At 38.8% G+C, this 22,052-nt stretch overlaps 1 protein-coding gene across 2 annotated transcripts in view; it reads left to right on the plus strand.

The window, feature by feature from the left end:
• The window catches only part of zgc:77784 (uncharacterized protein LOC402947 homolog), a 54,733-nt gene extending 35,532 nt beyond the window's left edge, over positions 1-19,201 (plus strand). The window contains exons 12-26 of one of the 2 annotated variants that reach the window (XM_061046695.1): positions 4,091-4,257; positions 4,573-4,694; positions 4,925-5,141; positions 6,181-6,299; positions 8,811-8,988; positions 9,876-10,094; positions 11,144-11,186; positions 11,295-11,416; positions 11,494-11,775; positions 12,931-13,066; positions 14,431-14,747; positions 14,966-15,082; positions 16,461-16,640; positions 16,970-17,091; positions 18,844-19,201. In XM_061046695.1, coding sequence (XP_060902678.1) covers positions 4,091-4,257; positions 4,573-4,694; positions 4,925-5,141; positions 6,181-6,299; positions 8,811-8,988; positions 9,876-10,094; positions 11,144-11,186; positions 11,295-11,416; positions 11,494-11,775; positions 12,931-13,066; positions 14,431-14,747; positions 14,966-15,082; positions 16,461-16,640; positions 16,970-17,091; positions 18,844-18,855 — 2,353 coding nt within the window. In that variant the 3' untranslated portion in view covers positions 18,856-19,201. The remainder of the gene's footprint in view (positions 1-4,090; positions 4,258-4,572; positions 4,695-4,924; positions 5,142-6,180; positions 6,300-8,810; positions 8,989-9,875; positions 10,095-11,143; positions 11,187-11,294; positions 11,417-11,493; positions 11,776-12,930; positions 13,067-14,430; positions 14,748-14,965; positions 15,083-16,460; positions 16,641-16,969; positions 17,092-18,843) is intronic. The other variant, XM_061046696.1, reaches the window with a different exon arrangement.
• Positions 19,202-22,052: the final 2,851 nt, after the last annotated feature.

Raw genomic sequence — 22,052 nt, forward strand, 5'->3', positions numbered from 1 at the left:
CATTACCCGGTTAAAAAACACTAGTGGCATTTGGAAAACCTTTTATTGTTTGTCATAAGGCAACGCAAAATAGTCTTTGTCATGTAAAATATATTGACATGTAAAAACGATCATTTGATATAAAGTCAAAACAACAAACAGTTACAGAATAAATAAAAAAAAATCTTTATACAGTAAATTACAATTATGTCCACGTGTTTGCGTATGAGTCATTTACTGCTTGTTTATCACTTTGTTCACAACTTGGATGCATATTTATAACAGTATTATTCATCCTAATTAATATTGCACTTTTTCCAACAAGTTTTAAGGTGCTAATAATAAGATAGAAAAAAACGAGAACAGCTGTGAATAAAATCATCAGAGGAAAACACACCCACCAGTTTATCTACATGATAGGATGCCGAATGATCAAAGGTACATACAAAGTATAAATGTAGATCCCCTACAGGTCACTGGTGTAACATAAGAGCAAGACCTTGAATGGCTTAATTAGATGACTTGAAAAATCAAAAAAGGTACACACATCCCTCAGGATCCAATAAACACGAATAGGTAAGGAAAGCAAAACAAGATCAGCAAGATCCTTAATAACTCCTTCCAACATGAGGTTCTTGGTGTGCTGATATTCTTTTGCTTTCCTTAATTAGATTAATTAAAATACTTTTAAACTTAAGTTACATAGTAGTTTGTAAGTCCTGGATCTGGCTGCAAACCCTGCAGATGTATGTAATACCAGCTGTAATTGGTAAAGGCTGTATTGCCATCTTGAAATATGATGATTATCTGGAACTGTCAGGTGAAGGTGTGTGAATATGGTGATATGCGTTTTTGCTTTGTAGTCAGCAGCAACATTTGTGTAACGGTGATGCTAGTTTTTTAGCCTGACTAGCTTTAAGAGAACTAACATTGAAAAAATATATACGATATGACAAGAAACAACACGATACTATACGACACTATACAATACCATATGAAACGATACATTATTCATAATTTGATCGATCTCTTTACAAAAAGAGTTTTTTAGACAATTCAGTTTTCATTGGGGGACTCTTAATGTCGGTCAGATGATAAAAGCCACTCAGAAAGGAGGATGGGAGACAGGTGAGACAACCCTCTCTGACCTTACCTGAGAACAGACTGCTTTACTTTAGCGAAATATTTTCAGTCCTCCTCATAACCTTCATGGCAGTCTGCGTCAGACGAGCAAACTTAGATTTTAACTGAACAAATAGATAACCGTACCACGCTCACCACGCTATCTGCAGTATGTGTTAGTATTATTATGCAACCCCATTTTATTTCTGCCTGAGTTAAAGATCAGCTAAGATGGACTTGACTCAAGTTGAACAATTTACTGCACTTTCCGCCCTGCTACGGGGGCCGGGCCTCACTATCTTAAAAAGTTACCCACCAGCTCTTTGTGTTTAATAATATTCTGACTGTTCCCAGATAATGAAGTCTTCTTCATTTAGACTCATTAGAGTTTGAAAATGTCTCATCTCTGCCTGAGGGAGAGACGGTCCTGTTAAGTGACGTCCTGAAGTGAAACCATGACACTCGCTGCATCACTATTTAGCCGAGGCATCCCGAGGAGAGCCAGAGTGGCTCCTAACAACCGACCGGAGGCTTTAGTGAGACAGACAGGGAGTGAAGGAGGAGACAATTACTGCAGTGGTCAGCTTGCCAGCTCTGTCCTGTCCTGGGGCAACAAAAGGAGGGAGGGGGGGGGGCAGCAGGGCTGCTTGCACAGTTAGGGAGTTCACTCATTGCAGGAGAAGTGAAGAGGGTACAGAGCAAGACACAAACACACAAAAGTCCACTTAGCTGTGTGTATGGAGAATGTGGCAGACTTGCACACAGTGCACTTTAGCGAGGTCCAGCATTGATAAATTGCTTGGACATGTTTGTTTTAGGCACAAAAAAGAACAGAGGAGAAGTAAAAACTGTTTTTTTTTTCATGTTATAGTATCCCTTATTGTATTCAACAAATTAAGATTCTTACATTTTTGGTGTTGAAAAATAAGTTATCACAATGTAGGTTACCCATTGCTGTTTCTACATCAATCCCATTAAAGGCATACTTTTTTTAAAAGTATTTAAATGGCAAGCTGTTTCTCTGGAGAACATTTGGTGAGAAAGGTGACAGAGAAGAAACCACAGAGGATTGCAGAAAAGGCTGTCGCGTGCTTGTTGTAATTACCTCGCCATTTTCTCCTCCATGGAGTTGAGGAAAATGTTAAAATTGTGCTCACGCTGTTTGATAGTCCTCGTCTCTGCACAGCATTGTGCTCACGTATCCTCACTGGATCCATTCAGAAACCGTCCTCATAACCTGCAGCAATAAAAAGAGGGAAGGAATAAAGCTTGCCATTGGTTTTTTTCGCAAGCTGAGACAGCTATGTGTTTTTAAATCCACTGTATCTGCTGGTTTCAACAAGCAGCTAATAGATTCATTGAATTATCTACAGATACTGTCTGTACTGGCAGTTAAAGGCATTGTGAACAGATGAGTGTGTTTGATGGTTTTGCATTCATCATCCTCAAGACATTGAAGGCTTATTTGACATTTCTTGTTGGCCATACATGAAGTTACAGCTAGTGGAGATAGTTAGCTAATATGAGCAAGAATTTCACCACATGGTTTAAACCAGATAGTTTGTTAATTGGTGTGGATTGGAGGTATTCAGAGGAATTTTGTTATGATAAGAAGAACCCAAGCTAGCTAGCTAGGTTAAGCTACTGTAACTTGGATGAATCGTAATATTTAACACAGATATTATGGTAGTGTCAATGTTCTTACTTAACTTTAGGAATAAGTAAATATATCCTATCCTGACTGCCCATCCATTCCTTCCTTTGTTAAGAGATAGCTTGGAGCAAAGGCTCATCCCATCCAAAGCCTCTCTGGTAGAGCTCCTGTAGCAACTGCTTTGCTCGTTTAATGAGAGGAGCGAGAAAGCCTGGTGGTGCCGTGACCCGGATCTACTATTGCTTTAAGATCACAGCAAATGATCAAATAACAATCTAGAGTAGAGGAGTTGGTTTACAGTAAATTGGCCTAAGGCAATTTTAATACATGACCTAATGTTCAAGTCTTAAACATCACAAAATGTTGCTGTTTCTAGCTTTTCAAATGTGAAACAAAAATATAATGTGTGGGGATTTGATGTTGTTTAAAGCAGTGGTTCTCAACTGGTCTAGCCTCAGGACCCACTGTGCCAACTCCTTAATGAGAAATTGCGACCTGACTGTCTTGATATTTATCAGACTATCAGATGTATTTAACGAAAACAATAGTGCAGTTTGGACCTCAGATGGTACGAAACATGTGACAAAGAGATGGAATAAAACAGCCCCATTTAAAAAAAATATTTTAGACTTTTTAACACACATTTTATTCCAGGCACACATTCGCGACCCGTTGAAAACGGCTCTGCGACCCACTTTTGGGTCCGGACACACGAGTTGAGAACACTGGTTTAAAGTGACAGAGCTCCGGCTTGACTGTCACCTTGTGCTCGTGCAAATTAAAACCTTAAAAATCTATTAACAAAGACGATAAATATCCTGGATATTATGAAATCTTATTACTTTGACATGTCACACTTTGTTTTCTGAAAACAAGATACATTTTTTTCATTGTATCTTAAAGTAACTACCTGTAGTTTCAATAGTACAAGTGATTTACCAAATATATCAGTGACATTTCTCCTTATGACTTTGAATGGTCCACCTTCATCAGTCTGTTATATCAGGCCATCAGCTGAGGGCAAAGAGTTGTGATCAAATCCATTGTTATCTCAAGATAATATGTTAATGAGGCTCTTAAGATAACAGGAGTGAAACAATGTGGGCAACACATTAGCACATCTGCCTTTTAAAACTACCCAACAACCCAAAGAACACAGACCTGATAAAGATCTTAACCTTCATTTGTTTTTGTCCAGAACTTTGAATCCATTAAACACATTCCCCAGTTTAATGTCACTTTGGTGTTGTTAATCTATAATTAAAAGGAATGAATCAGTATTTAGAGATTTTGTATGTTTTTAAGACAAAATATCACCTTTTTTTTTCCTCATAGCCAATCAGTGGGCAGCACTTGGCAGACGGTGGCGGACCACGTGAAGCAGGAGCGGCACACGGTGGTCGGACTTTTCCCCAACACTGTTTATCTCTTCATTGTCCGAGCTGTTAACTCTTACGGCCTCAGTGATCCCAGTCCCATATCGGAGCCTGTCAGGACTCAGGGTGAGTTATATTAGATTAAAAAAAGACTCTCTGCATTTATTTAGTATGAGTCATTGGTTACAATCTTCATTTCAGTGTATATTTATAAAGCACGAAATTAGAGATCCAGAATGTAAGGCAGGCACAAAGATAATGTGCTTCATGGTTTAGAAAAACTTTGCATATAAAGCCTAAAAATTAATTGCTTTCTCAGTGTGATACTCTTCTGCCCTGAGCAATGTTTAATTATATCTAAAAAGCTTTATTTTTTAGCTAAATATGTGCTGTTCAGCTGTTTCTTTAGCCTAGGCTGTATGTTTGTCTTTGTAATTTCAGATGGCAGTCCTACAGAACAAGGTGTGGACCACAGACAGGTGCAGAGAGAGTTAGGAGAGGTGTCTGTCTACCTGCAGAAGCCCGTCGTTCTGTCTTCCACCAGTGCCAGGATTTCTTGGACTGTGAGTTGAAGACTTGGCTGATGGAAAAGTGTACTTTTCAAAGTCGGCTTTGGATGTGTGGAGGACACGCTAATCTCTAAACATTAACTTCAAAACCTCCTCCAAACATTACGTGACACAAACAGATTAACTTGAAGTTCAAACACAGATGGTTCTGCTCCCGATTAGTGATGTAAATATAAAAACTCTGTGTCGGAATTTTTGTTTTTTGTCTTTCCAACATATTTCAGGTCGCTCTTCAGTCTCGGTACATTCAGGGTTACCGTGTGTTCTACCGCACTATTGGCAGCTCCTGGTTGGTCCAGGATGTGGAGGCCACGTCTGATCATAGCACCATTTTAGTAGATCTGCACAGCAACAAAGAGTATGAGATCAAGATCCGACCGTACTTCAATGAGTTACAGGGACACGACAGCCTCATGGTATTGCTGCGTACACCTGAGGAGGGTAAGAAACAGTTTAACCTTTAGCACAGAACTTTGATAAACAAGTATAGATGGGTCATGAATAGAAGTTTGGATGTCCTGAAATGTTAAATTAGTCAAATATTCTCAGAGGTACACTCATTCAACTTCTGTTGGAAAGGAAAATAAAGTGTTTCAACCCTCATGTTGGACACGACAAAAATCCTTCAGGCAGTAAGCTTAGCTTAGTTTAACTTAACTTAGCATAAAGACTGAAAACAGGGAGAAAGTTAGCCTGACTGTACTTAAAGTTTAAAAGGCTCACACCCATCCCTAAAGTTCACAAATTAACAAATGATACTTTATATTTTTTTATTTTACAAGCGCCAAAGTCTAAAAAATAATATGTTTTAACAAAACTTGATGGAACATGATAGTTTTAATGCTGCTTAGCAACCAAAGGCACAAGCTGTTGTGAATATTGTTTCTTCTGCACAAAATGAAACTAGCTGTTCGCCTGTAGTGTGAGACTGTATGCTAAGCTTAGCAAACTGGCTACTAGCTGGAGCATCATATTAAGTCTGAATATTGGAGAATTAGTCAATCTCATTTGACACATTGACAAAATCTTTTGTATGAAAGCAGAATAAAGGACTTTCCACAAGACAAAAAAAAATGCTTCAAAGCAGTCAAAAATGCATTTCTAGAAAAAAAGTAATATTTAAGAGTTTAAAAAAAAGCTAAATAAGGACATAAAGTAACAGCTGAGTTTTCTATTAAGAATGTCCGATCCTTAATCCTAAAGGGTTTACTTGAAATGACAATGCATTTCATGAAATAAAAAGACAGATGAGACTTATCTGAAGCTTTGACATATATTTAGACTAAAGAAGATAATATAACAGAGATTTAAACAAAGCTTTTCTTTTGAGAATATACATAAATACATGAAAATAAATAATGGACAAATGTAGAATATTATCTGGTATTATGGACCTCTAATATACAGTACACTGTAACCATAATATCTGTTTTAGTTAATTAAAAAATGATTAAATTTTTCTTTCTATCTTTGTCTGCAGTGTTAAGTGCAACTCCACAGGCGGTGTCAGTGGTTCAGCTCACCAACAGCACCAGTATCAGTGTGTCCTGGGAGCCTCCGCCTCATAACACTCAGAGTGGGATCATCCGGGAGTACAAGGTGAGACTGCAGCTTTAAGATTAAGACAAAAACAACCCCTGAGACAGCATTGTTTCAAACTCTGGTATTTATTGCTGCTTGTAAGACGGTCAGTCTTTGGCGCAGCTGTAGGCTGCAGAAATAGAGTGGAACAAATTGGTCTTCTAAATCACGATGTTTGTATTTTTATGCCCAAATGTTTTGTTTAGACACTCGTGATGAACACTGATTTTAATGAACCATTAGTAATTACTCATTGCCTCTTGATCAGCTGCTAGGAGAGAAAGAGACTCAATTTTGTTGTCAGATTCTCATCAGAACGCTGACTGTCCTTGTCATCTGCTCTTCTCCGTGAAAAACACCGAGTTCTGATTATCTGTCTCTTAGCATGAGCACAACACTGATTACTAATCATCAGGCTGCTTTTCCAAGAAGAAAAAAAGAGGGAACACGCAGTTCTTTTGTTTTGATTTATTCTCCCCGTCAGCGTGGAGAGAGTTGTGAGAAGTCTGATCATGGAATAGCCGATTCGTTTGTTATGTGGAGGCTCGGCAGCCTACAGCAAGGATCACACTTAATCCCCTTAAAGATTCAATTTGCTGAAAACTTCACCCTCAAAACCATGCGTGGCTCAAATGTCGCAAATGAAATGTTAAATTGGTAGTTTTGCAATGCGGATTATATTTTCATCAAAGAAATTTTAGTCATAGAAAGTTTATGCATTGTATATTATGCAAATAACACTGGAGGCGGATGGTGAATATTTACAGTTAACTTCTGTTCTAATTTACATTTATTTACTAAAGTTGTTACTAGTGACCTTAATGATGAAAAGCTGTGGGTGAAATAACACTCATTGCTAAAAGCATCTGAGCTTTTCTCCTAACAAGCAGCTGCAACATTATTATGATAATTTCCTACATGAATGCTTTTATTATAAGAGGATATTGTGCTGTGATTTCTTTCATGCTTGGAAAGAAACTGTGCAGCTTTTTACTAATAAAAACTTAGATTGATAAACTGTTATTTTATACACTGAAGACTTTTACTACCACAGTTTTATGTGATCTCGGATGACGAATACTTCATGTAAGAGAAAGTTTGAAAACTTACAAACCAATGTGTAATAAAATGAGTTCATTTAGCCTTTTTTACTACACTACAACATATTACAGTACTCGTTTACTAAGTATGTACTCATGTACACATGTACCTGTACATATGTATTCCTATTTTCATGCTGCTTTTTACTTCTACTCTGTACTGTAGCTAAAAGTGAAAATATTGTACTCATTATTCTATTAAAGGTTTAGACAACTCTACTTACTAATTGCAAAATAAGATTTTAGACACAAAACAAAATGAATGAATACACTAATCTTAATGTTTTTTATACATTTTGATCCATTATTTTTTGTTAATATCTTTTCATGCATGATTTTGCTAAAAATAAGTTCCGTCCAAACTGTTAAAGAATTAAAATGCAATTATCATAGAGCCGGGAGTAAAAATAGATATATCATATTTTTGAACAATCTTTATCAATCCTCAAAGGGAAAATCAACACAATTATTTTGTCAAATTGTATGGATTACTTAAAAGCAAAGTAATGACTGAAATCAAGTTTCAGTCATTACTTTGTTACACATAGTTTGTTTTAGGTTTTTAAGAAAAAAATCGATTAAACCATAGAACGAGTTTGGTGTTTAAAAAAAAAAAAAAAAAAACTCTTTACCTTCAGGCCATATCATCCAGCCCTACAAAAACATCTTGGTGAATCAGTTACATAATAGATCATATAAAAAGGGGTGACATTCATATAGCATTCTGCATACTGGTAAAATGTTGCTTTTGATACTGTAAGTACAATTTGCTGTGAAAGCATATGTTCTCTCACCAATGGAAAGGTTGATTTAATAAGCAGTAAATCTTACTGTTCAATTTCAAAAACACTTTGCTATCGCAGCCTTTTTGCTCTAGTATGATGGATGCTGCTGTAAAACAAGCATTACAGAGTCAGTAAAGTGATGATGCTGACGTGATAAGTCTGTTTTGCTTGTGCAGCTTCTATTAGACATTTCAATACAGTTTCAGCAGTATCCATATGCTCACTCACTGAGCCACGGTCTGCAAAATACCTTTAAAACTACAGTAAAACTAGATCAAGCTCAAACTATAAAAGCTTAGGGTTTGTTTTTTTTACAACTGTCTGTTTTAACTGTCTGTGTTGCTACCTTTGTCTTAATGTTTCTTTTACTGCAAGCCCATACGGAGCATATAGCTGATATTCAATGCATTAACTGAATGTCAAAACTAAAGACACGTTGATTTGCAAAATCAGGATTACAACTGGCTTTAAACTGTCATTACATTTATATCCCTTGCTCTTTTTATCTCTGCTGTATCTTTGTTGTCATTCTCAATGGCGTACGATCAGATTAAGCTGCAATAGGATACTTTTATCTCTTTAGAAATGCATATTCATGCTTTCATATTTGAGCATTTAACCCCGTTCTGTGTGGATTGGATCAGGTTTGGTGCCTGGGCAGCAGCTTGGAGCCGGAGCATCAGATAAACCGAACAGTGGACGGAGCGGTTCTGTCCATCCTGCTGACAGGCCTACTGCCTGATGTCCGCTACACCGTCGCCGTGGCTGCTGTCACCAGCTTGGGCGTGGGTGCTCAAAGCCTTCCTGTCAGCCTGCTCCTCAGTGAGTCACTCAAACTGTTTCAGCTACTACACGTAGAGAAATATGGCGAGATGCACCCTCTCCTATGCCGGCTCGGTGTCCCGCGGGTGAAATATGTATATGTGGAATGCTGCTTCTGTGGTGTGAATGACTTATCAGAGGCATCATTAAAACTGATGTTTAGAGTGTAAAAACATTAAAAGTGTTGCTGAGAAATTCAGACACGCAGGTGGTAATCGAGTTGTAGCCCTGATGTGATGTGCTCTGTTTATTTTTTGTGCCACCTTTTTCTCTTCACTTTTTCTTTCTTAGCTTTTTTTTCACACTTTTAATTGCATGTTTGAAATTCCATTATTTCGCATTTCAAAATAAAACTTGTTAGGCTTTTATTTTGAACTTTTGTACTGTCTTTGGCTGGGAGTACTTGCTGTTTAAATTCAACTCTGCTTTTATTTTGAAATTAAGTAAGGACCTTCTGGACATTGACTTTCTAAAAAATCAAAAAATCAACTCGTTACTGATCAAAAACGTAATGAAAACAGCTGAAGTGAATGGTAGAAAAGTGAAATGTTAATGTCATCAGGTGGATATTACTTGTCAGCTGAGCTTTCTGAGAGTTTTTTTAAAGTGAAATGAGACATTCAAAGAGGCAGAAGTGTCGTTCTTTTGCATCGTTGTGACTACAGGGAGACACTGCAGAGGCTCAGTAATGATCTTTTTTTTCTTATTTTGTTCAACAAAGTGATTATCATATTCTCCAACATTTCATTTTTGTGAAACTCTGACTAGCTTGTTGTTAAATAATCTAAACGAAACAAGCAGGAAAGAACAAACATGTTTTTTTTTTTACTCAGTAAAGAGGCTAACAGTGCTCAGCTTTGCCTCAATTTTGAAATCTTTTCTCTTAGCTCCCCCACTGGAGAAGACCTTGACGCCTGTGAAGAAAGGCGGTGACCTAAGCATATCAGAGCAGATCACGAGAGTCATCCGGCAGCCGGCCTTCATCGCAGGTCTGGGTGTCGCTGCGTGGATGGGGCTGATGGGTTTCAGCGGTTGGCTGTACTGTCGACACCGCAGGAGGAAGCAGCTGGGACACTACACCACGTCCTTCGCATACACACCTGCAGGTAAGCCGAAAGAGGCCTTGATTTGTGTTTCTTATCTAGGTCTTGACAGCAGCTGGATGTTCAAAGTATTAGCTGAAAAAATATATATCATGTCATAAAGTCAAAGTTGAGGAGTGTGACATTTTTGCAGATTTTCAGCACCTTTTAGGTTTTTGATGTCAGGAAGATCTCTCCATAAAGAACGAAATGTGAAAAGAAGAAAAAGTTAGAATGATGTGATCCAGGATGATTTTCAGACACCCTCAGATGCACTCTGTCACAACTGATTCATTACATTCCCCTTGTTCACGGAAAGAAGACGTAACTGTGGGGGGAAAAAAGGGCTCCAGTTGTGATATAGCAAACCGTCAGACTTAGTTCAGAACAATTGACGGTGACAAAGTTCTTAATAGACCACTGGGGATAACTCCTGCAGTGATGAATGATTTCAGCTTTAGTTGTGTTTTATAAAGAGGCTCATACACTTTCACTTCATATTCACTTAATTAAAATATATTTATCCCCGCTGGGTAGCAATATCACTGGAGCATATATAACCACTTTGCAGTTTATTTTAAAACAAGCCCTTTGGCACATAAACACAGCAGCTGTTCTCTGACTCCGAGAGATATTTGCTTGTGGTTGCAAATACTCAATGGATGGCCCACAGCTTAAAGAAAACATTTGATTTTCCCATAAATGTTTCTCAGCTACTCAGGCCAATACCTAAGGATTATACTGTTAAGTGTGGATTGTATTATCATAATGCAATAAGCTCCAGATACACAGTAATAGAAGATACAAGTTCATCAATCCAACATCTTTTTTGGTGGATTTTTCATGTTTCAGGTTTAATGATTAGGTGTATTCTGTCTTATAACGGATCAATAGAGCAAACGATTCAAATCTAAAATGTGGTTTTCTTTCAGGGAATCTTATCAAACTGCTTTCATACAAAACCTTTCTGCTGAAAAACCAATTATTAAAACTTGTTAGAACTCTTCATTTCATGATTGTTTCTTATATGATTCGATGTGACAAATAAACTGGATTGATTTTTCTCCTTCCAGTTGGCTTTGCTCACAGCGAGGGGTCTGGAATCATCAACGGAGGGTAAACTGAAGAATAAGATTTCATCAAGATAATATCTGCCTCTGTGTGTTTAATGTGGTAATAAAAGTATTGATATGACCCCCCCTCCCCCCTCCTTTCTCTTTCCAGGCCTGGCTTGCTGGGGTCAAACATGGGTACCTACCCCTGGCTGGCCGACTCTTGGCCCACTCCAAACCTCTCTCATAACGGCAAAGACTCGGGCAAACTGGACTCAGACAGATTCTACAACAGTAAGAGCTCGCTGAAAGAAGTTTGCTGAAATAACTTGGTTCAGAATACAAAAACAATAGCTGTCTTTGTTATCCAGGCATTATGAACTACCCCAACCAGACGGAGAAACGCAGCACCGCCTCCACCGACAGCCCCATCTACAGCACCATCAACCCGGCTGCGGAGGACGACCTGCTGGCTTACTACGACACCTACTCCAGCGCGTCCTACGTCCAGGGTCCTGACCCGTACAGCAGCAACCCGGTTCTGTCAAACGGTGGGCTCGTGGGTCTGGAGCATGATCTGGACCAGTGGACCATCCAGTCTGGTCAGTCTGGGTCTGAATATGCAAAGCTCCAGTACACCAAGAAAAGTAACGGTAAGGGGTTTTTGGTCTGCTTCTTTATATTCCTATTGAGTTTTATTTTATTTAGCGAGAGAATGTGATTATACTGACATCTTATATGTAAATGTGTTTAAAATATGAATGAGATGCTGTGTTAACTTTTATATTCATATTCGAAAATTATAGTCTTTTTACTCTCAGTTAATTTGATAAGGGTGGTGAAGTTTATCTGGCATGAAGACTGTTGCTATGGTTACCTGGAGTTTGGTGCACCTTGTACAGGGATTTCCAATGATGGTTTAATGAGGAGCAAAACATTGTGCTTGTATATTAAAACACCGCTTTCGTGCCTGGAAAACATTTTATATCCATGTAAATTCAAAGAGAGAAAGCAGTGCAGTACCTCTAATAACATTATTAAATGCTGACATTACTCTGATCACTATTCATGGCATGCAAGCTGCCACCTTTCTTTTTTTTTTGTTAGACATTTTTTCTGCCATTTTTTTGCATTTATTTAACAGGTCAGCTGAAGAGAGACAGGACATTTTTGGGAGGAGAGAGTGGGGGGATGACATGCAGCAAAGGGCCGAGGTCGGATTTGAACCCACAGCCGCTGCAACGAGGACTTAAGCCCCTGTATGTGGGGCGTGCAACATTAGTTCTAGTCTATCCAGAGCCCCAGCTGCCATCTTTCTTCTCATTTTTGTAGAAGTTTGAGTTAAATATGCAAATACAAAACACATGAAACTAAAATTTGAAGTAATAATAAAAATAGTTATTCTGGGAAAGGTGAACCAGCGACTCCCATGTGTTGCAAGTTAAAATCCCTTTTTTTCCCCAATTGAGTCTGAGGACTCACGGGGTGCCGTTGGCTGAGTGGTTAGTTTGCACCCCCCATGTGCTGTGGCTGTAGTCCACAGCATCCGACCTGTGGCTACTTTCCTTAAAGTCAATATTCCTCTCTCTTTCTCTCTCTCTCTCTCTCTCTCTCTCTCTCTCTCTAATCAAAAGAAATCAGATAATGTCTGTGAAAATAAAATAAACTGAAGACACGTCCTTCAGACTTTTACCAGGCATTTTAGTAGAAAGTAAGGCAGTAAGCAGTATCAACCAAAGGCTTAGAGCCAAGATAATGAAAACACTGATTCTTTCTTTTACATATAATCCGTTTGTATGTCCTTGTAGACAAACTAGTCAAGCAGAAGTCGAATGGGTCCATGTCGAAGGCTCCTCTCACCTGGGTGGATGTTTTGTCCCTTCCCCTTCCTGCCAATAAAGAAAAAGGTCACACAAGAACAGGCCAAGAAGAAAAGCAACACAGGTGAGTGAGAGTTATCAATAAGTTCAGAAACATTGTTTTAATAATGAATTATTTTCCTGCCTCCTTCATGAAGTGTGCTCTACTATTCACCCAGTCAGTTTATTATAAGCATCAGGACCTTCACCTAAATGACAGAAAGAGTTAAGTCAGTCAGAAATCAAACCTGCCCTGTAACTCTGCCAAAGCTGTCAAACACAGCTTTAGACTCTGGGAAGTTTTCAAATTAACAACACTTCTGTCTGCAGGCAGGGAGTAGATTGCGCTTTGGGGTTATGTAGGGGGGCGTCTCCTCTAACTAGTTCTGACAGATTAGATTGCGGACATAACGGGGTGGGATCGGAGGGCTGTTCTGACTGTGCCGCGTCTTTTGTAATGACATTAGCCACCATCTGACAGCCTGGATTAGTACTTTCCATTTTCAATGACAGGTCCATCATTAAATTAGCCCCCGATGGCACTCAAGTGACAATACCACAAAGCACGAAGGAGGTCTTGTTCTCTCAAGTTAAATCGTGGTTTAGATTTTCATTTAAACTAGATCATCTTTTAAAGAATTATTTCTGTAATTATTTACTTTCTTAAACTTGTTAAGGGTGTGTCTCTATGGTTTGTTCATCCACCACGATGGTCAAGACTGGATCATTTGATGGATAACAGTGAAATTTAGTACAAGTATTTATTGTCCCAAGAGGATAAACCCCTTAGAATAGTGTGATTCCCTAACCTCCCCACCAAGAATGTCATCATTGGTGGAGGTTTTCACAACCTGTTTTAACATTTTTTCATAAAAATTGGTGCCAACATTCATGGTCTCCAGAGGATGAAAGCTAACAACTCTTGTGATAACTCCACAACATTGGGCTTTGCAAATAAAAGTGCCTTTTTAAATTTTGAGATTGATTTTTATGATGTTTGGTTAAAAAAAAGTACTTATCCCGAGAGAATGAATCCTGACTTACTTGATCATCTCGCTCTTTACCAGAGGTTTGGCATTGATGAGGATTTTTTTATTAATTGTCTTAAACTTTAAGAAGGATGGCCTCAATTTATTGCACATACATTCATAGGAAGGAAAAGATCATTATGATTATCCTCTGGTGTCACCGGTATATCAATAGTATTGCATGTTTAGGGTTTATTAAACAGCACAAGCATTCTAGCATGCTTAACTTAGAGGTTGAACATTGGACACATTGACTTAGCATGTAGCTCAGAGCACCTTTGCAAAGCCTCACAGAGCCCCTAACATTGCTGTAGACTCCTTGTCTTGTTTACTTTCATTTATACAAAATAATTAGGTTTGTTTTGGGGTTTCCCTCTGAGACACACACTCACACTGATGTTACTCACTGTTTGTGTTCTAGCTCTGAGGAGGAAGATGACGACTGGTGTCCCCCGCTGCCTGCCAGGACCTACCTGATGGACACCTCCAGGGAGGAGCTCTCCAGCCTGCCCTCTAAACCGGATGAGCTGTCCCACGCACCAACCCGACTGTCTTCCCCACAGCGAGATACACACAAGCCCAGCGACAGCCCAAGGCAGCAGCACTTTGACCTCCTGGCCCGTCACCAGGTCTCCCAGTCCAACCCAGATCTGTTTACCACCAAAACCCGGGACGCCAGTGAGGTGTACCACACACGCCAATGGGCAGAAGATTTGAAGGGAGAGAGTCTCAGCAAGGGTCAGTTTAAATTCATTTCAACGTCTCACATCTTTTGAAGCGGCTTCCCATGAGGCAGCGCACAACCACACAGTGTCATGTATAATTTAGTTTATGAAGTTACCTAACAGAAAGTATTTGTACATGAAAATCATGTCGCATTTGCTCAGAGTGCTGCTCAGTGTTCTTTGGTTTCCTCTAAGTTTCCTGAGGATGACATCAGTGTGCTATCTTGTCAGGACAATCTCTGGCTCCCGCTGCCGAGTTGAGCCCCACAGCGCAGGCACACAGATCCAGGAGTAAGAAGAGAACACCCAAGGATGGACAGCTAAGGCGAGAGCTACACATCCAACCAGGTATGACACTTACTTCTGTTGTACGGGAGAAAAGACGGAATGTGAGTTTTACTTTTCATGAGACTCCTGTTAAGCTTTGCTAACCACTTTAGCAGCAGTGGTTATAAATTAAATATCGCGACAAGAATTGGATGGAAATTTTGTACACATTTTCGTGTCACCCACGGGCTGAATTATTAAAGCTTTGTGCTCCTCTAATTATTCACTCTGTGTCAAATCTGCAGCTTCTCCTGGTTGCTTTTATGCACAAAATACTACTCATGGCATTTTATCAACCTTAACTGTACTATGTCTTTAGTGCTTATCTGATAAGATTGATAACATGTTAAAGGTCACATATTATCCTCCTTTAAGTATATAAGTTTCCTACTAAAAATCCACTTGGATTCTTTAATTTATCATGCCTATAAAACCCTCTATATCAGCCCTGCTCAGAACAGGCTGTTTCTGTGTCTGTAGCTTTAAATGTAAGTGAGCTGTGTCTGACCACGCCCCTCTCTGGAGGGGCTTTCTTGCACCATGCTTTATTGTTTACAGTGAGAAGGCAGACTCAGAGGGCAGAACAAACACCTAGGAGTATCACCCACTTGGGGGAGAGGTTACTGCCCTTTGTGATGTCACAAAGGGAAAATCTCCAAACGGCCTGTTTGAGCACACATTTTCTGAAAAGTTGAGCAGGCAAAAAATGGAGAGTATGGACTTTTCTCATAATTTGGGGGTTTGTAGACAAACTAGAGACACATATTAGTGTTAGAAAAACGTGGTAAAGTGTATTCTGCATAACATGTGACCTTTAAGCATTTTAGCTGCTACATATCAGCATTGTCAATGACACAGACTTGACAATGCTGGTGTGGCTAGATTTTTCTTACAGATACTTTTTTATTTAAGAAGTCTATTTAACAGGTACATGTGCAATGAACATATATTTACTTTATATGTAATATACAAAGTAGATGCCATGCATACAGGTTTCTATCCGTAGCTAATTTGCAACCTCTGTCTTTGGCTAGGCTTTTAGGATTAAAACAGAAGATTTAGACATAAAGAAATACAGAAATAGTGATACCATACAAACATCCTGAGGTTTTCACTAGCAACGGTTCATTGGCAAGAACTACTGCAGAGCATAACCTCTCTTTAAAGGGCCAATTTATGCCAAGTCTGTCTTGAAAAGATGTATCAAACAGGTGCAGTTCAGGTTCAGTCATTTTACAGCCTTAATGCTAAGCTGGAGTGGTGTCAATCGTCTCATCCAGTTCAAGGCAAAAAAGCAAAAATACATGTTTTCTCTAACATTCCTTGAATATGTATTTTAAACTTATATTCCCGTCTTTGGTCTGTAGCGTTTTAATCATCATTGATTATTCATATGCAGAACTCCCCCCTCCACCAGCCCCTCCCCCCACAGATGACTCCCTGAAGCTCCTGGTTGACGTTTTGAGCCGCAGCCGAACAGACAGTGAGAGGAAAGAGGGTAGCGACTCGCCCTCTCTTCAGAGGAGGGGAGAACATTTCTCACCCCAAAGGAGAGGACCTACAAAGTGGTTATCAGAGGGTAAGTACAAAATGTAGAACTGTCCTCTGTAACATCTTTCTCTATCTGTCAACAACAGACAATAAAAGAACAATTTATGGCCCAGCAGCTCGTGCCATCTTGCCTCAACAGCTGGAACCCAAACAGATGTATTAATATTATTGTGATGCTTTTTATAAATCCCTTCGAGCTTAGAAAGAACCAACTGCCACCATTTTCTGCACACTTACTATCCCGTAGTAGCGCTGCTTTTAGTAGCAGGGGGTCTATTTCCAGTCTGCTCCCTTACTTAGGGCTTAACCTATATAAATTCAGCTGTACCTTTGAGTGATTTGTTTGTCATCATGCAGATGAGAATGTAATCCCATATGGACAGTCCAGCTTCCTGCCCAACGTCCAGATGTCAGGCTACGGGTCCCTGGGTGGAGGAACCTTCTCACGGCCCGCTACCACTGGCCGGAGGAGAGAAGAGGTACACTTAGACCATATAGTTGAAGCTGCTGAGCAGACACTGTGTCTGCCTGGTTATGAGTCACTGTCAGTTTAACAGTAAACACCCCCTTAATAAAGTGGGTTTCTTAAAGAACATCTCTGCTTTGGCAGATGAGGATGAAATAAATCATTGAAGAGTTACTATACCCAACTAAAATCTGCCTGAAACTCACTTCTTGTAGGAATGAAATACGTTTGTAAAACCTTTTATAGTTGGTGTGATTGTAGAATAACTGTAACGAGGTTGATGTCAAGGAGGAAAGTGATGTAATGTTTTCAAAACTGAGAGAAGAGTCAAAAGGTCGATGAAACTTCTCCAAACCACAAATCACATCGGAACATACAACATAATCCACCTCTTTGCTTTTATTATCAGAACTTCCTGAATCACTCTGAAGGCTTAATTGTCTGGAATCTCTTTCAGAGATATTTGTCACTTGACATTGCATACTTGAAAAGAATGAGTCTGAAAATGTTCCTCAAGTCATACAAAATCATAATCAGTAATTGAAAATACTTTTGAAAGGTCATTATTTTTTTTTACATCAAATATAGACATAGTATGTCATTGTCACTGTTCATGACCTTTTATGTTGGCACTGCCTGTATTATCAGACATATTAACAATAGCATGTAAGCTAATACTTAACAACATACAACAAAACAATTATGTAGGCTACTGTAAGTTAAATTTCCAATCTTAATGTAGCACAAATTAAAAAATAACAAAAGAAAAGTCTCATAAATGTGTTTCAGTGCATCACTGTTAATGTGAACATGTGACTTTGCTTCAGAGGGATGAACAGTGTCTTTGGTGCAGTGGAGAGTCATTGCAGGATACGTAGGGCACCACAAGAGAAATAACGGTAGATAAAGTGAAAGTCAAACCTCAACTTGACGATATCCAGTGTGAACTAAATTTGATTGGTTCATGTTGAATATTTGGTTTGTTACAGCTCTCATTGCTTCACACACATCTCACAGTTTCTTCTACCACCAAACTGATGATTGTCACTTCCTTTTTTGCCCTCAAAACAGTTGTGTTGGGGCCCTAGATAGTTTGGTGGTTATGTCATGTGCCCAATGTAAGGAGGCTAAAGTAATCACTGCAGCGTTTGCATGTCATCCCCCACTCTCTCTTCCCATAGTCCTGTCTGTCTTCAGCTGTCCTATCTTATAAAGACAAAAAAGCCCAAAAGTTACTTAAAAAAACACAAAACTGTTTTGTTGGAAAATATTTAATACATGAGCTCAGAATATAAAATTTGGTTCAACCACGTATTCCTTCGTTCTAAATAGGGTCACACAGAGCTGATTATGACTAGAAAGGCCAGACAAATATTTTTCAGGGAACTCCAAAGCTTAAAATCATGTGTCTGTGGAAGTGTTTTTGGGCTGGCCTGGCTGATAACGTTTAACTGACAACGGGAAATGATTACAAATGTAATGAAGGTGGCAGACAGCAATTAGGATTGGGGCCGACCTATATGGCTCAAAAAGGAAAGAAGCATAAAGCATCCTGTCATTGCCACGAAGTTTGCATCGCAGGGTTAAAAAACTAAAGTAAAAAAAAAACGGTTGACATATATGTCATGCATTTATGATTTTAAAAAATATAAGTAAAAAACGTATCTCTGAATTTTTGCACACAAAAAAAACGACTCGCTCTTCAGTGAGTTTTTGTTGCTGTAACCTGCTTTCATTACTCTGTTTTCTGCTTGTTTCCTTTCAGAACCTCATGTAGTGAGGCGCAGACTACGAGGCATGGCATCCTCCATTTCCCACCATGATTCCTGTCTTTGTGACCACCAATCTGTTGCCATGGTAACTATTGAAAAGCTAAAGTCTTAGGGGGAAAGCGTCCAGGCTGTCCATCTGCCTTTTTCACAAACAATTTTTATTTCCTCCCAATGATTGAATCTTTATTTTTTTTTGTGATTTTCTTCACCCTGTCTCCATGTATATAAACATCTTTGCATTTAAAAAAAAAAAAAAAAAACATGAACAGATATATTACTAAATATGGATCCGGGGTTATAAAAACAAAAAGGAAATCTGTATTTTTAGGCATTGGGACATAAATGTAACTATCACACAAATGAACAGCAGATTAATGAATGTATCTTCTGTTTACTCCTGACCATGGAACCATGATGATGTGTGTGTTTTAAGAAAGACTGGAGAGGACATGAGGCAGAAAACGTGTTAATAAACCATCATGTGGTTATGCATGTGTGAGTGTGTGTGAGTGCGTGTGCGTGTGCGTGTGTGTGTGTGTGTGTGTGTGTGTGTGTGTGTGTGTGTGTGTGTGTGTGTGTGTGTGTGTGTGTGTGTGTGTGTGTGTTACTGTAATGCTCTCTCATTTCTGTGTGGCTGTGTACTGTGGTATTCCTGTAGATCACCAGTGTGTTCTGTCAAGATTTTTAAACCAATAAAACATTTATTATGAAAATATTTCTGTTCATGTGTAATTTATTTGACATTTTTAGGGAAGGAAATCTACCTGTGGATAGTATTTCAGTTGCGAGACTCACGGAGGATTAAATGATATTCATGAATTGGGGTACAAACGTTCATGATAACTAATTTAATTGAGGCCCCTCTTCAGGTCAGAAATGTGATTGTGTAGGCGTTAAGGAGCACAGTGTAGAATTAACTCATGGCAATAACTTGATAATGTGGGTGTACATATAAGCAATCTGTGCTCTTGGTTTAGTATTATATTACATAACATTGAGCCTCATTACCTTTTGTAGGAGACAGCCAAAACTCAAAGCGTACTTATGGGCATCAGAAACATAATAAGGAATGCTATTAGTTAAATACATTGTTTTTGTGATTAATAAACAAAGCTTTAGTTACATGACCCAGTTATTTGATTGGAGAAGAAGCATTCAATGAGCTCTGATAAAGTGTATAACAACACATTCTTCAGTACTCCTTAGGTGTTGCTAATGTCATTAATTAATGTTTCATAATGAACCAGAGTAAAGGGCAGCTTACATCTGACCTGTAAACACACTCAGTCATTAAAGGTGAAGAGGGGATCATCTTGTCCAGCTCTGACCATCCTCTCTTAGAGGAATGTGTTCTTCTCCCCTCAGGGTGGAGGTACAGGCTGCCCAGGGCTAAGGCAAACAGATATACATTTTCATATGTTCCTCACGCAATTAATGCTCTTGATCTTCTTTAAATCCTTGACTGCACTTTCAAGCAGAGCTATTGCACTTTATATTTATTTCTTTATACCATTTGAGTGAAACTTCTAAACGAACAGTGACATTTTTTATATTTCTTGGTTGTATTTGATCAGGTTGTGTTGCACTGTCCTATGTCTGTTTATCTGTTGTGTTTTTGTGTCCATTGCTGCAAATCAAGTTTCCCTTCCAGGGACAATAAAGATCTGAACTTAACTGAACTGAACTGAACCTTACACTTGACAGTCTAGACTGTAGATATCTAAGTTGCTTGGCCACAGTCCAAGTCTGAATAATTTGTGTAACTCATTTCATTTGGAAGGGTAAAAAAGTTGATAATCATCGGGTTAATGTCTGTAAATTATACTGCTTAAAATCTACATCTTTTCTTCACCAAATTCTCCCCGGCAATAAATAAAGCATTTCTGTTTCTGATAGAATCAGTGATAATTGATGTAAAATTCAACTGATCCATAGTGAGAATTTGAACAAGACAATGGCGTGGAGCCAGAAAAATGATACAACATCATGCAAAAACTTTTTTGGAATGTGCAAAAGATGACTGTATATTGTATATATATATACACATAGCCAAAGACCACCTCACTTTAACACCCAACAATCAAACTCTGTCATTCATATTTAGAGACAATTAGCGTGCTGTAACACTGAGTAGATGCATGGCAGACTGATGAACATCAGCAAGCTAGCTTTGTTACTGAGACATAATATGTTGAGTATGTAGCACAAAGTTCAGATATGTCTAAGTGCCATACTAACGAGGTTACATCCTCACAGAGCTGCTAGCTGGACTCTGAGTCATAAATATGAAGATAGTTGACACAAAAGTGTTTGATTCAGTAAAATATTGAAAAAGATTAGTACTTTAGTACAGATCATTTGAGTAAACCGAACAAAAGATGTTATCTTTGTGACATAAAAATAGTCGTGTCTATATGTGCTGTATGATTAAGATGCCTTTTTCAGCTGAGAAAGCTCAGATTTCTTTCATCAGTCAAATGTCTCTGAGGTCTGACAGAATTTTGAGTTTTCTCATTTCATACTCACAGAAACCCACTCCTCTGATACAGGATACTGTGTAGGCTCAGATTTAATGGCTTCTTCAGCTTTTTGAGGAGGCATCTTTGTGAATGAGGCTTAATGAGAGGAGATGAGTGTATTCTCACTGTACGACTCCTGAAGTGTGTTGGCAATATAAAAGGAGATAAAAAAAAGGCTCTCTTCATGTCTGCACCTTGATGCGCTGTATAAGCCTCTTGTGAGCAGATTTCTTGGGTTGAAGCACTTTCGGTATTTTGGCTGGTGAGGAAATGTGTGCTGTGGTAACTGAGTTCGACTTGACTGTATTTGGCATTTACCGACTTTGTCCCTCCAGGCCGTGAGGATAATGGTAATCCGATGCAATTTGAAGGGGTTATGCAATTTAGAAGGGTTCTACAATGTTATGCTTTTAGGCCTGCATGGATTACAGACTCTGTGGGTTACACTCCTCACCCCTCCCACACAGACCTGCAACATGTATTAACAAATGGACTCCAATGGATAAACTCTTTCTTTTTCTTCTTCTAAAAAGTTATTTCTCACATCATGTGTTGTACCTGACATTTACAGTACTTCAGAAGATACGCTCCAGACTGGTTTCAGTAGGATTTGTTTGTGCAGTGCAGGTTCCAAGGTTCCACATTGAGCTTCCAAACCGGTTGTAATCCTTGAGAAAAAACAT

Source organism: Labrus mixtus, chromosome 9 (genome assembly GCF_963584025.1).
Source record: "Labrus mixtus chromosome 9, fLabMix1.1, whole genome shotgun sequence".
Classification (NCBI taxonomy): Eukaryota; Metazoa; Chordata; class Actinopteri; order Labriformes; family Labridae; genus Labrus; species Labrus mixtus.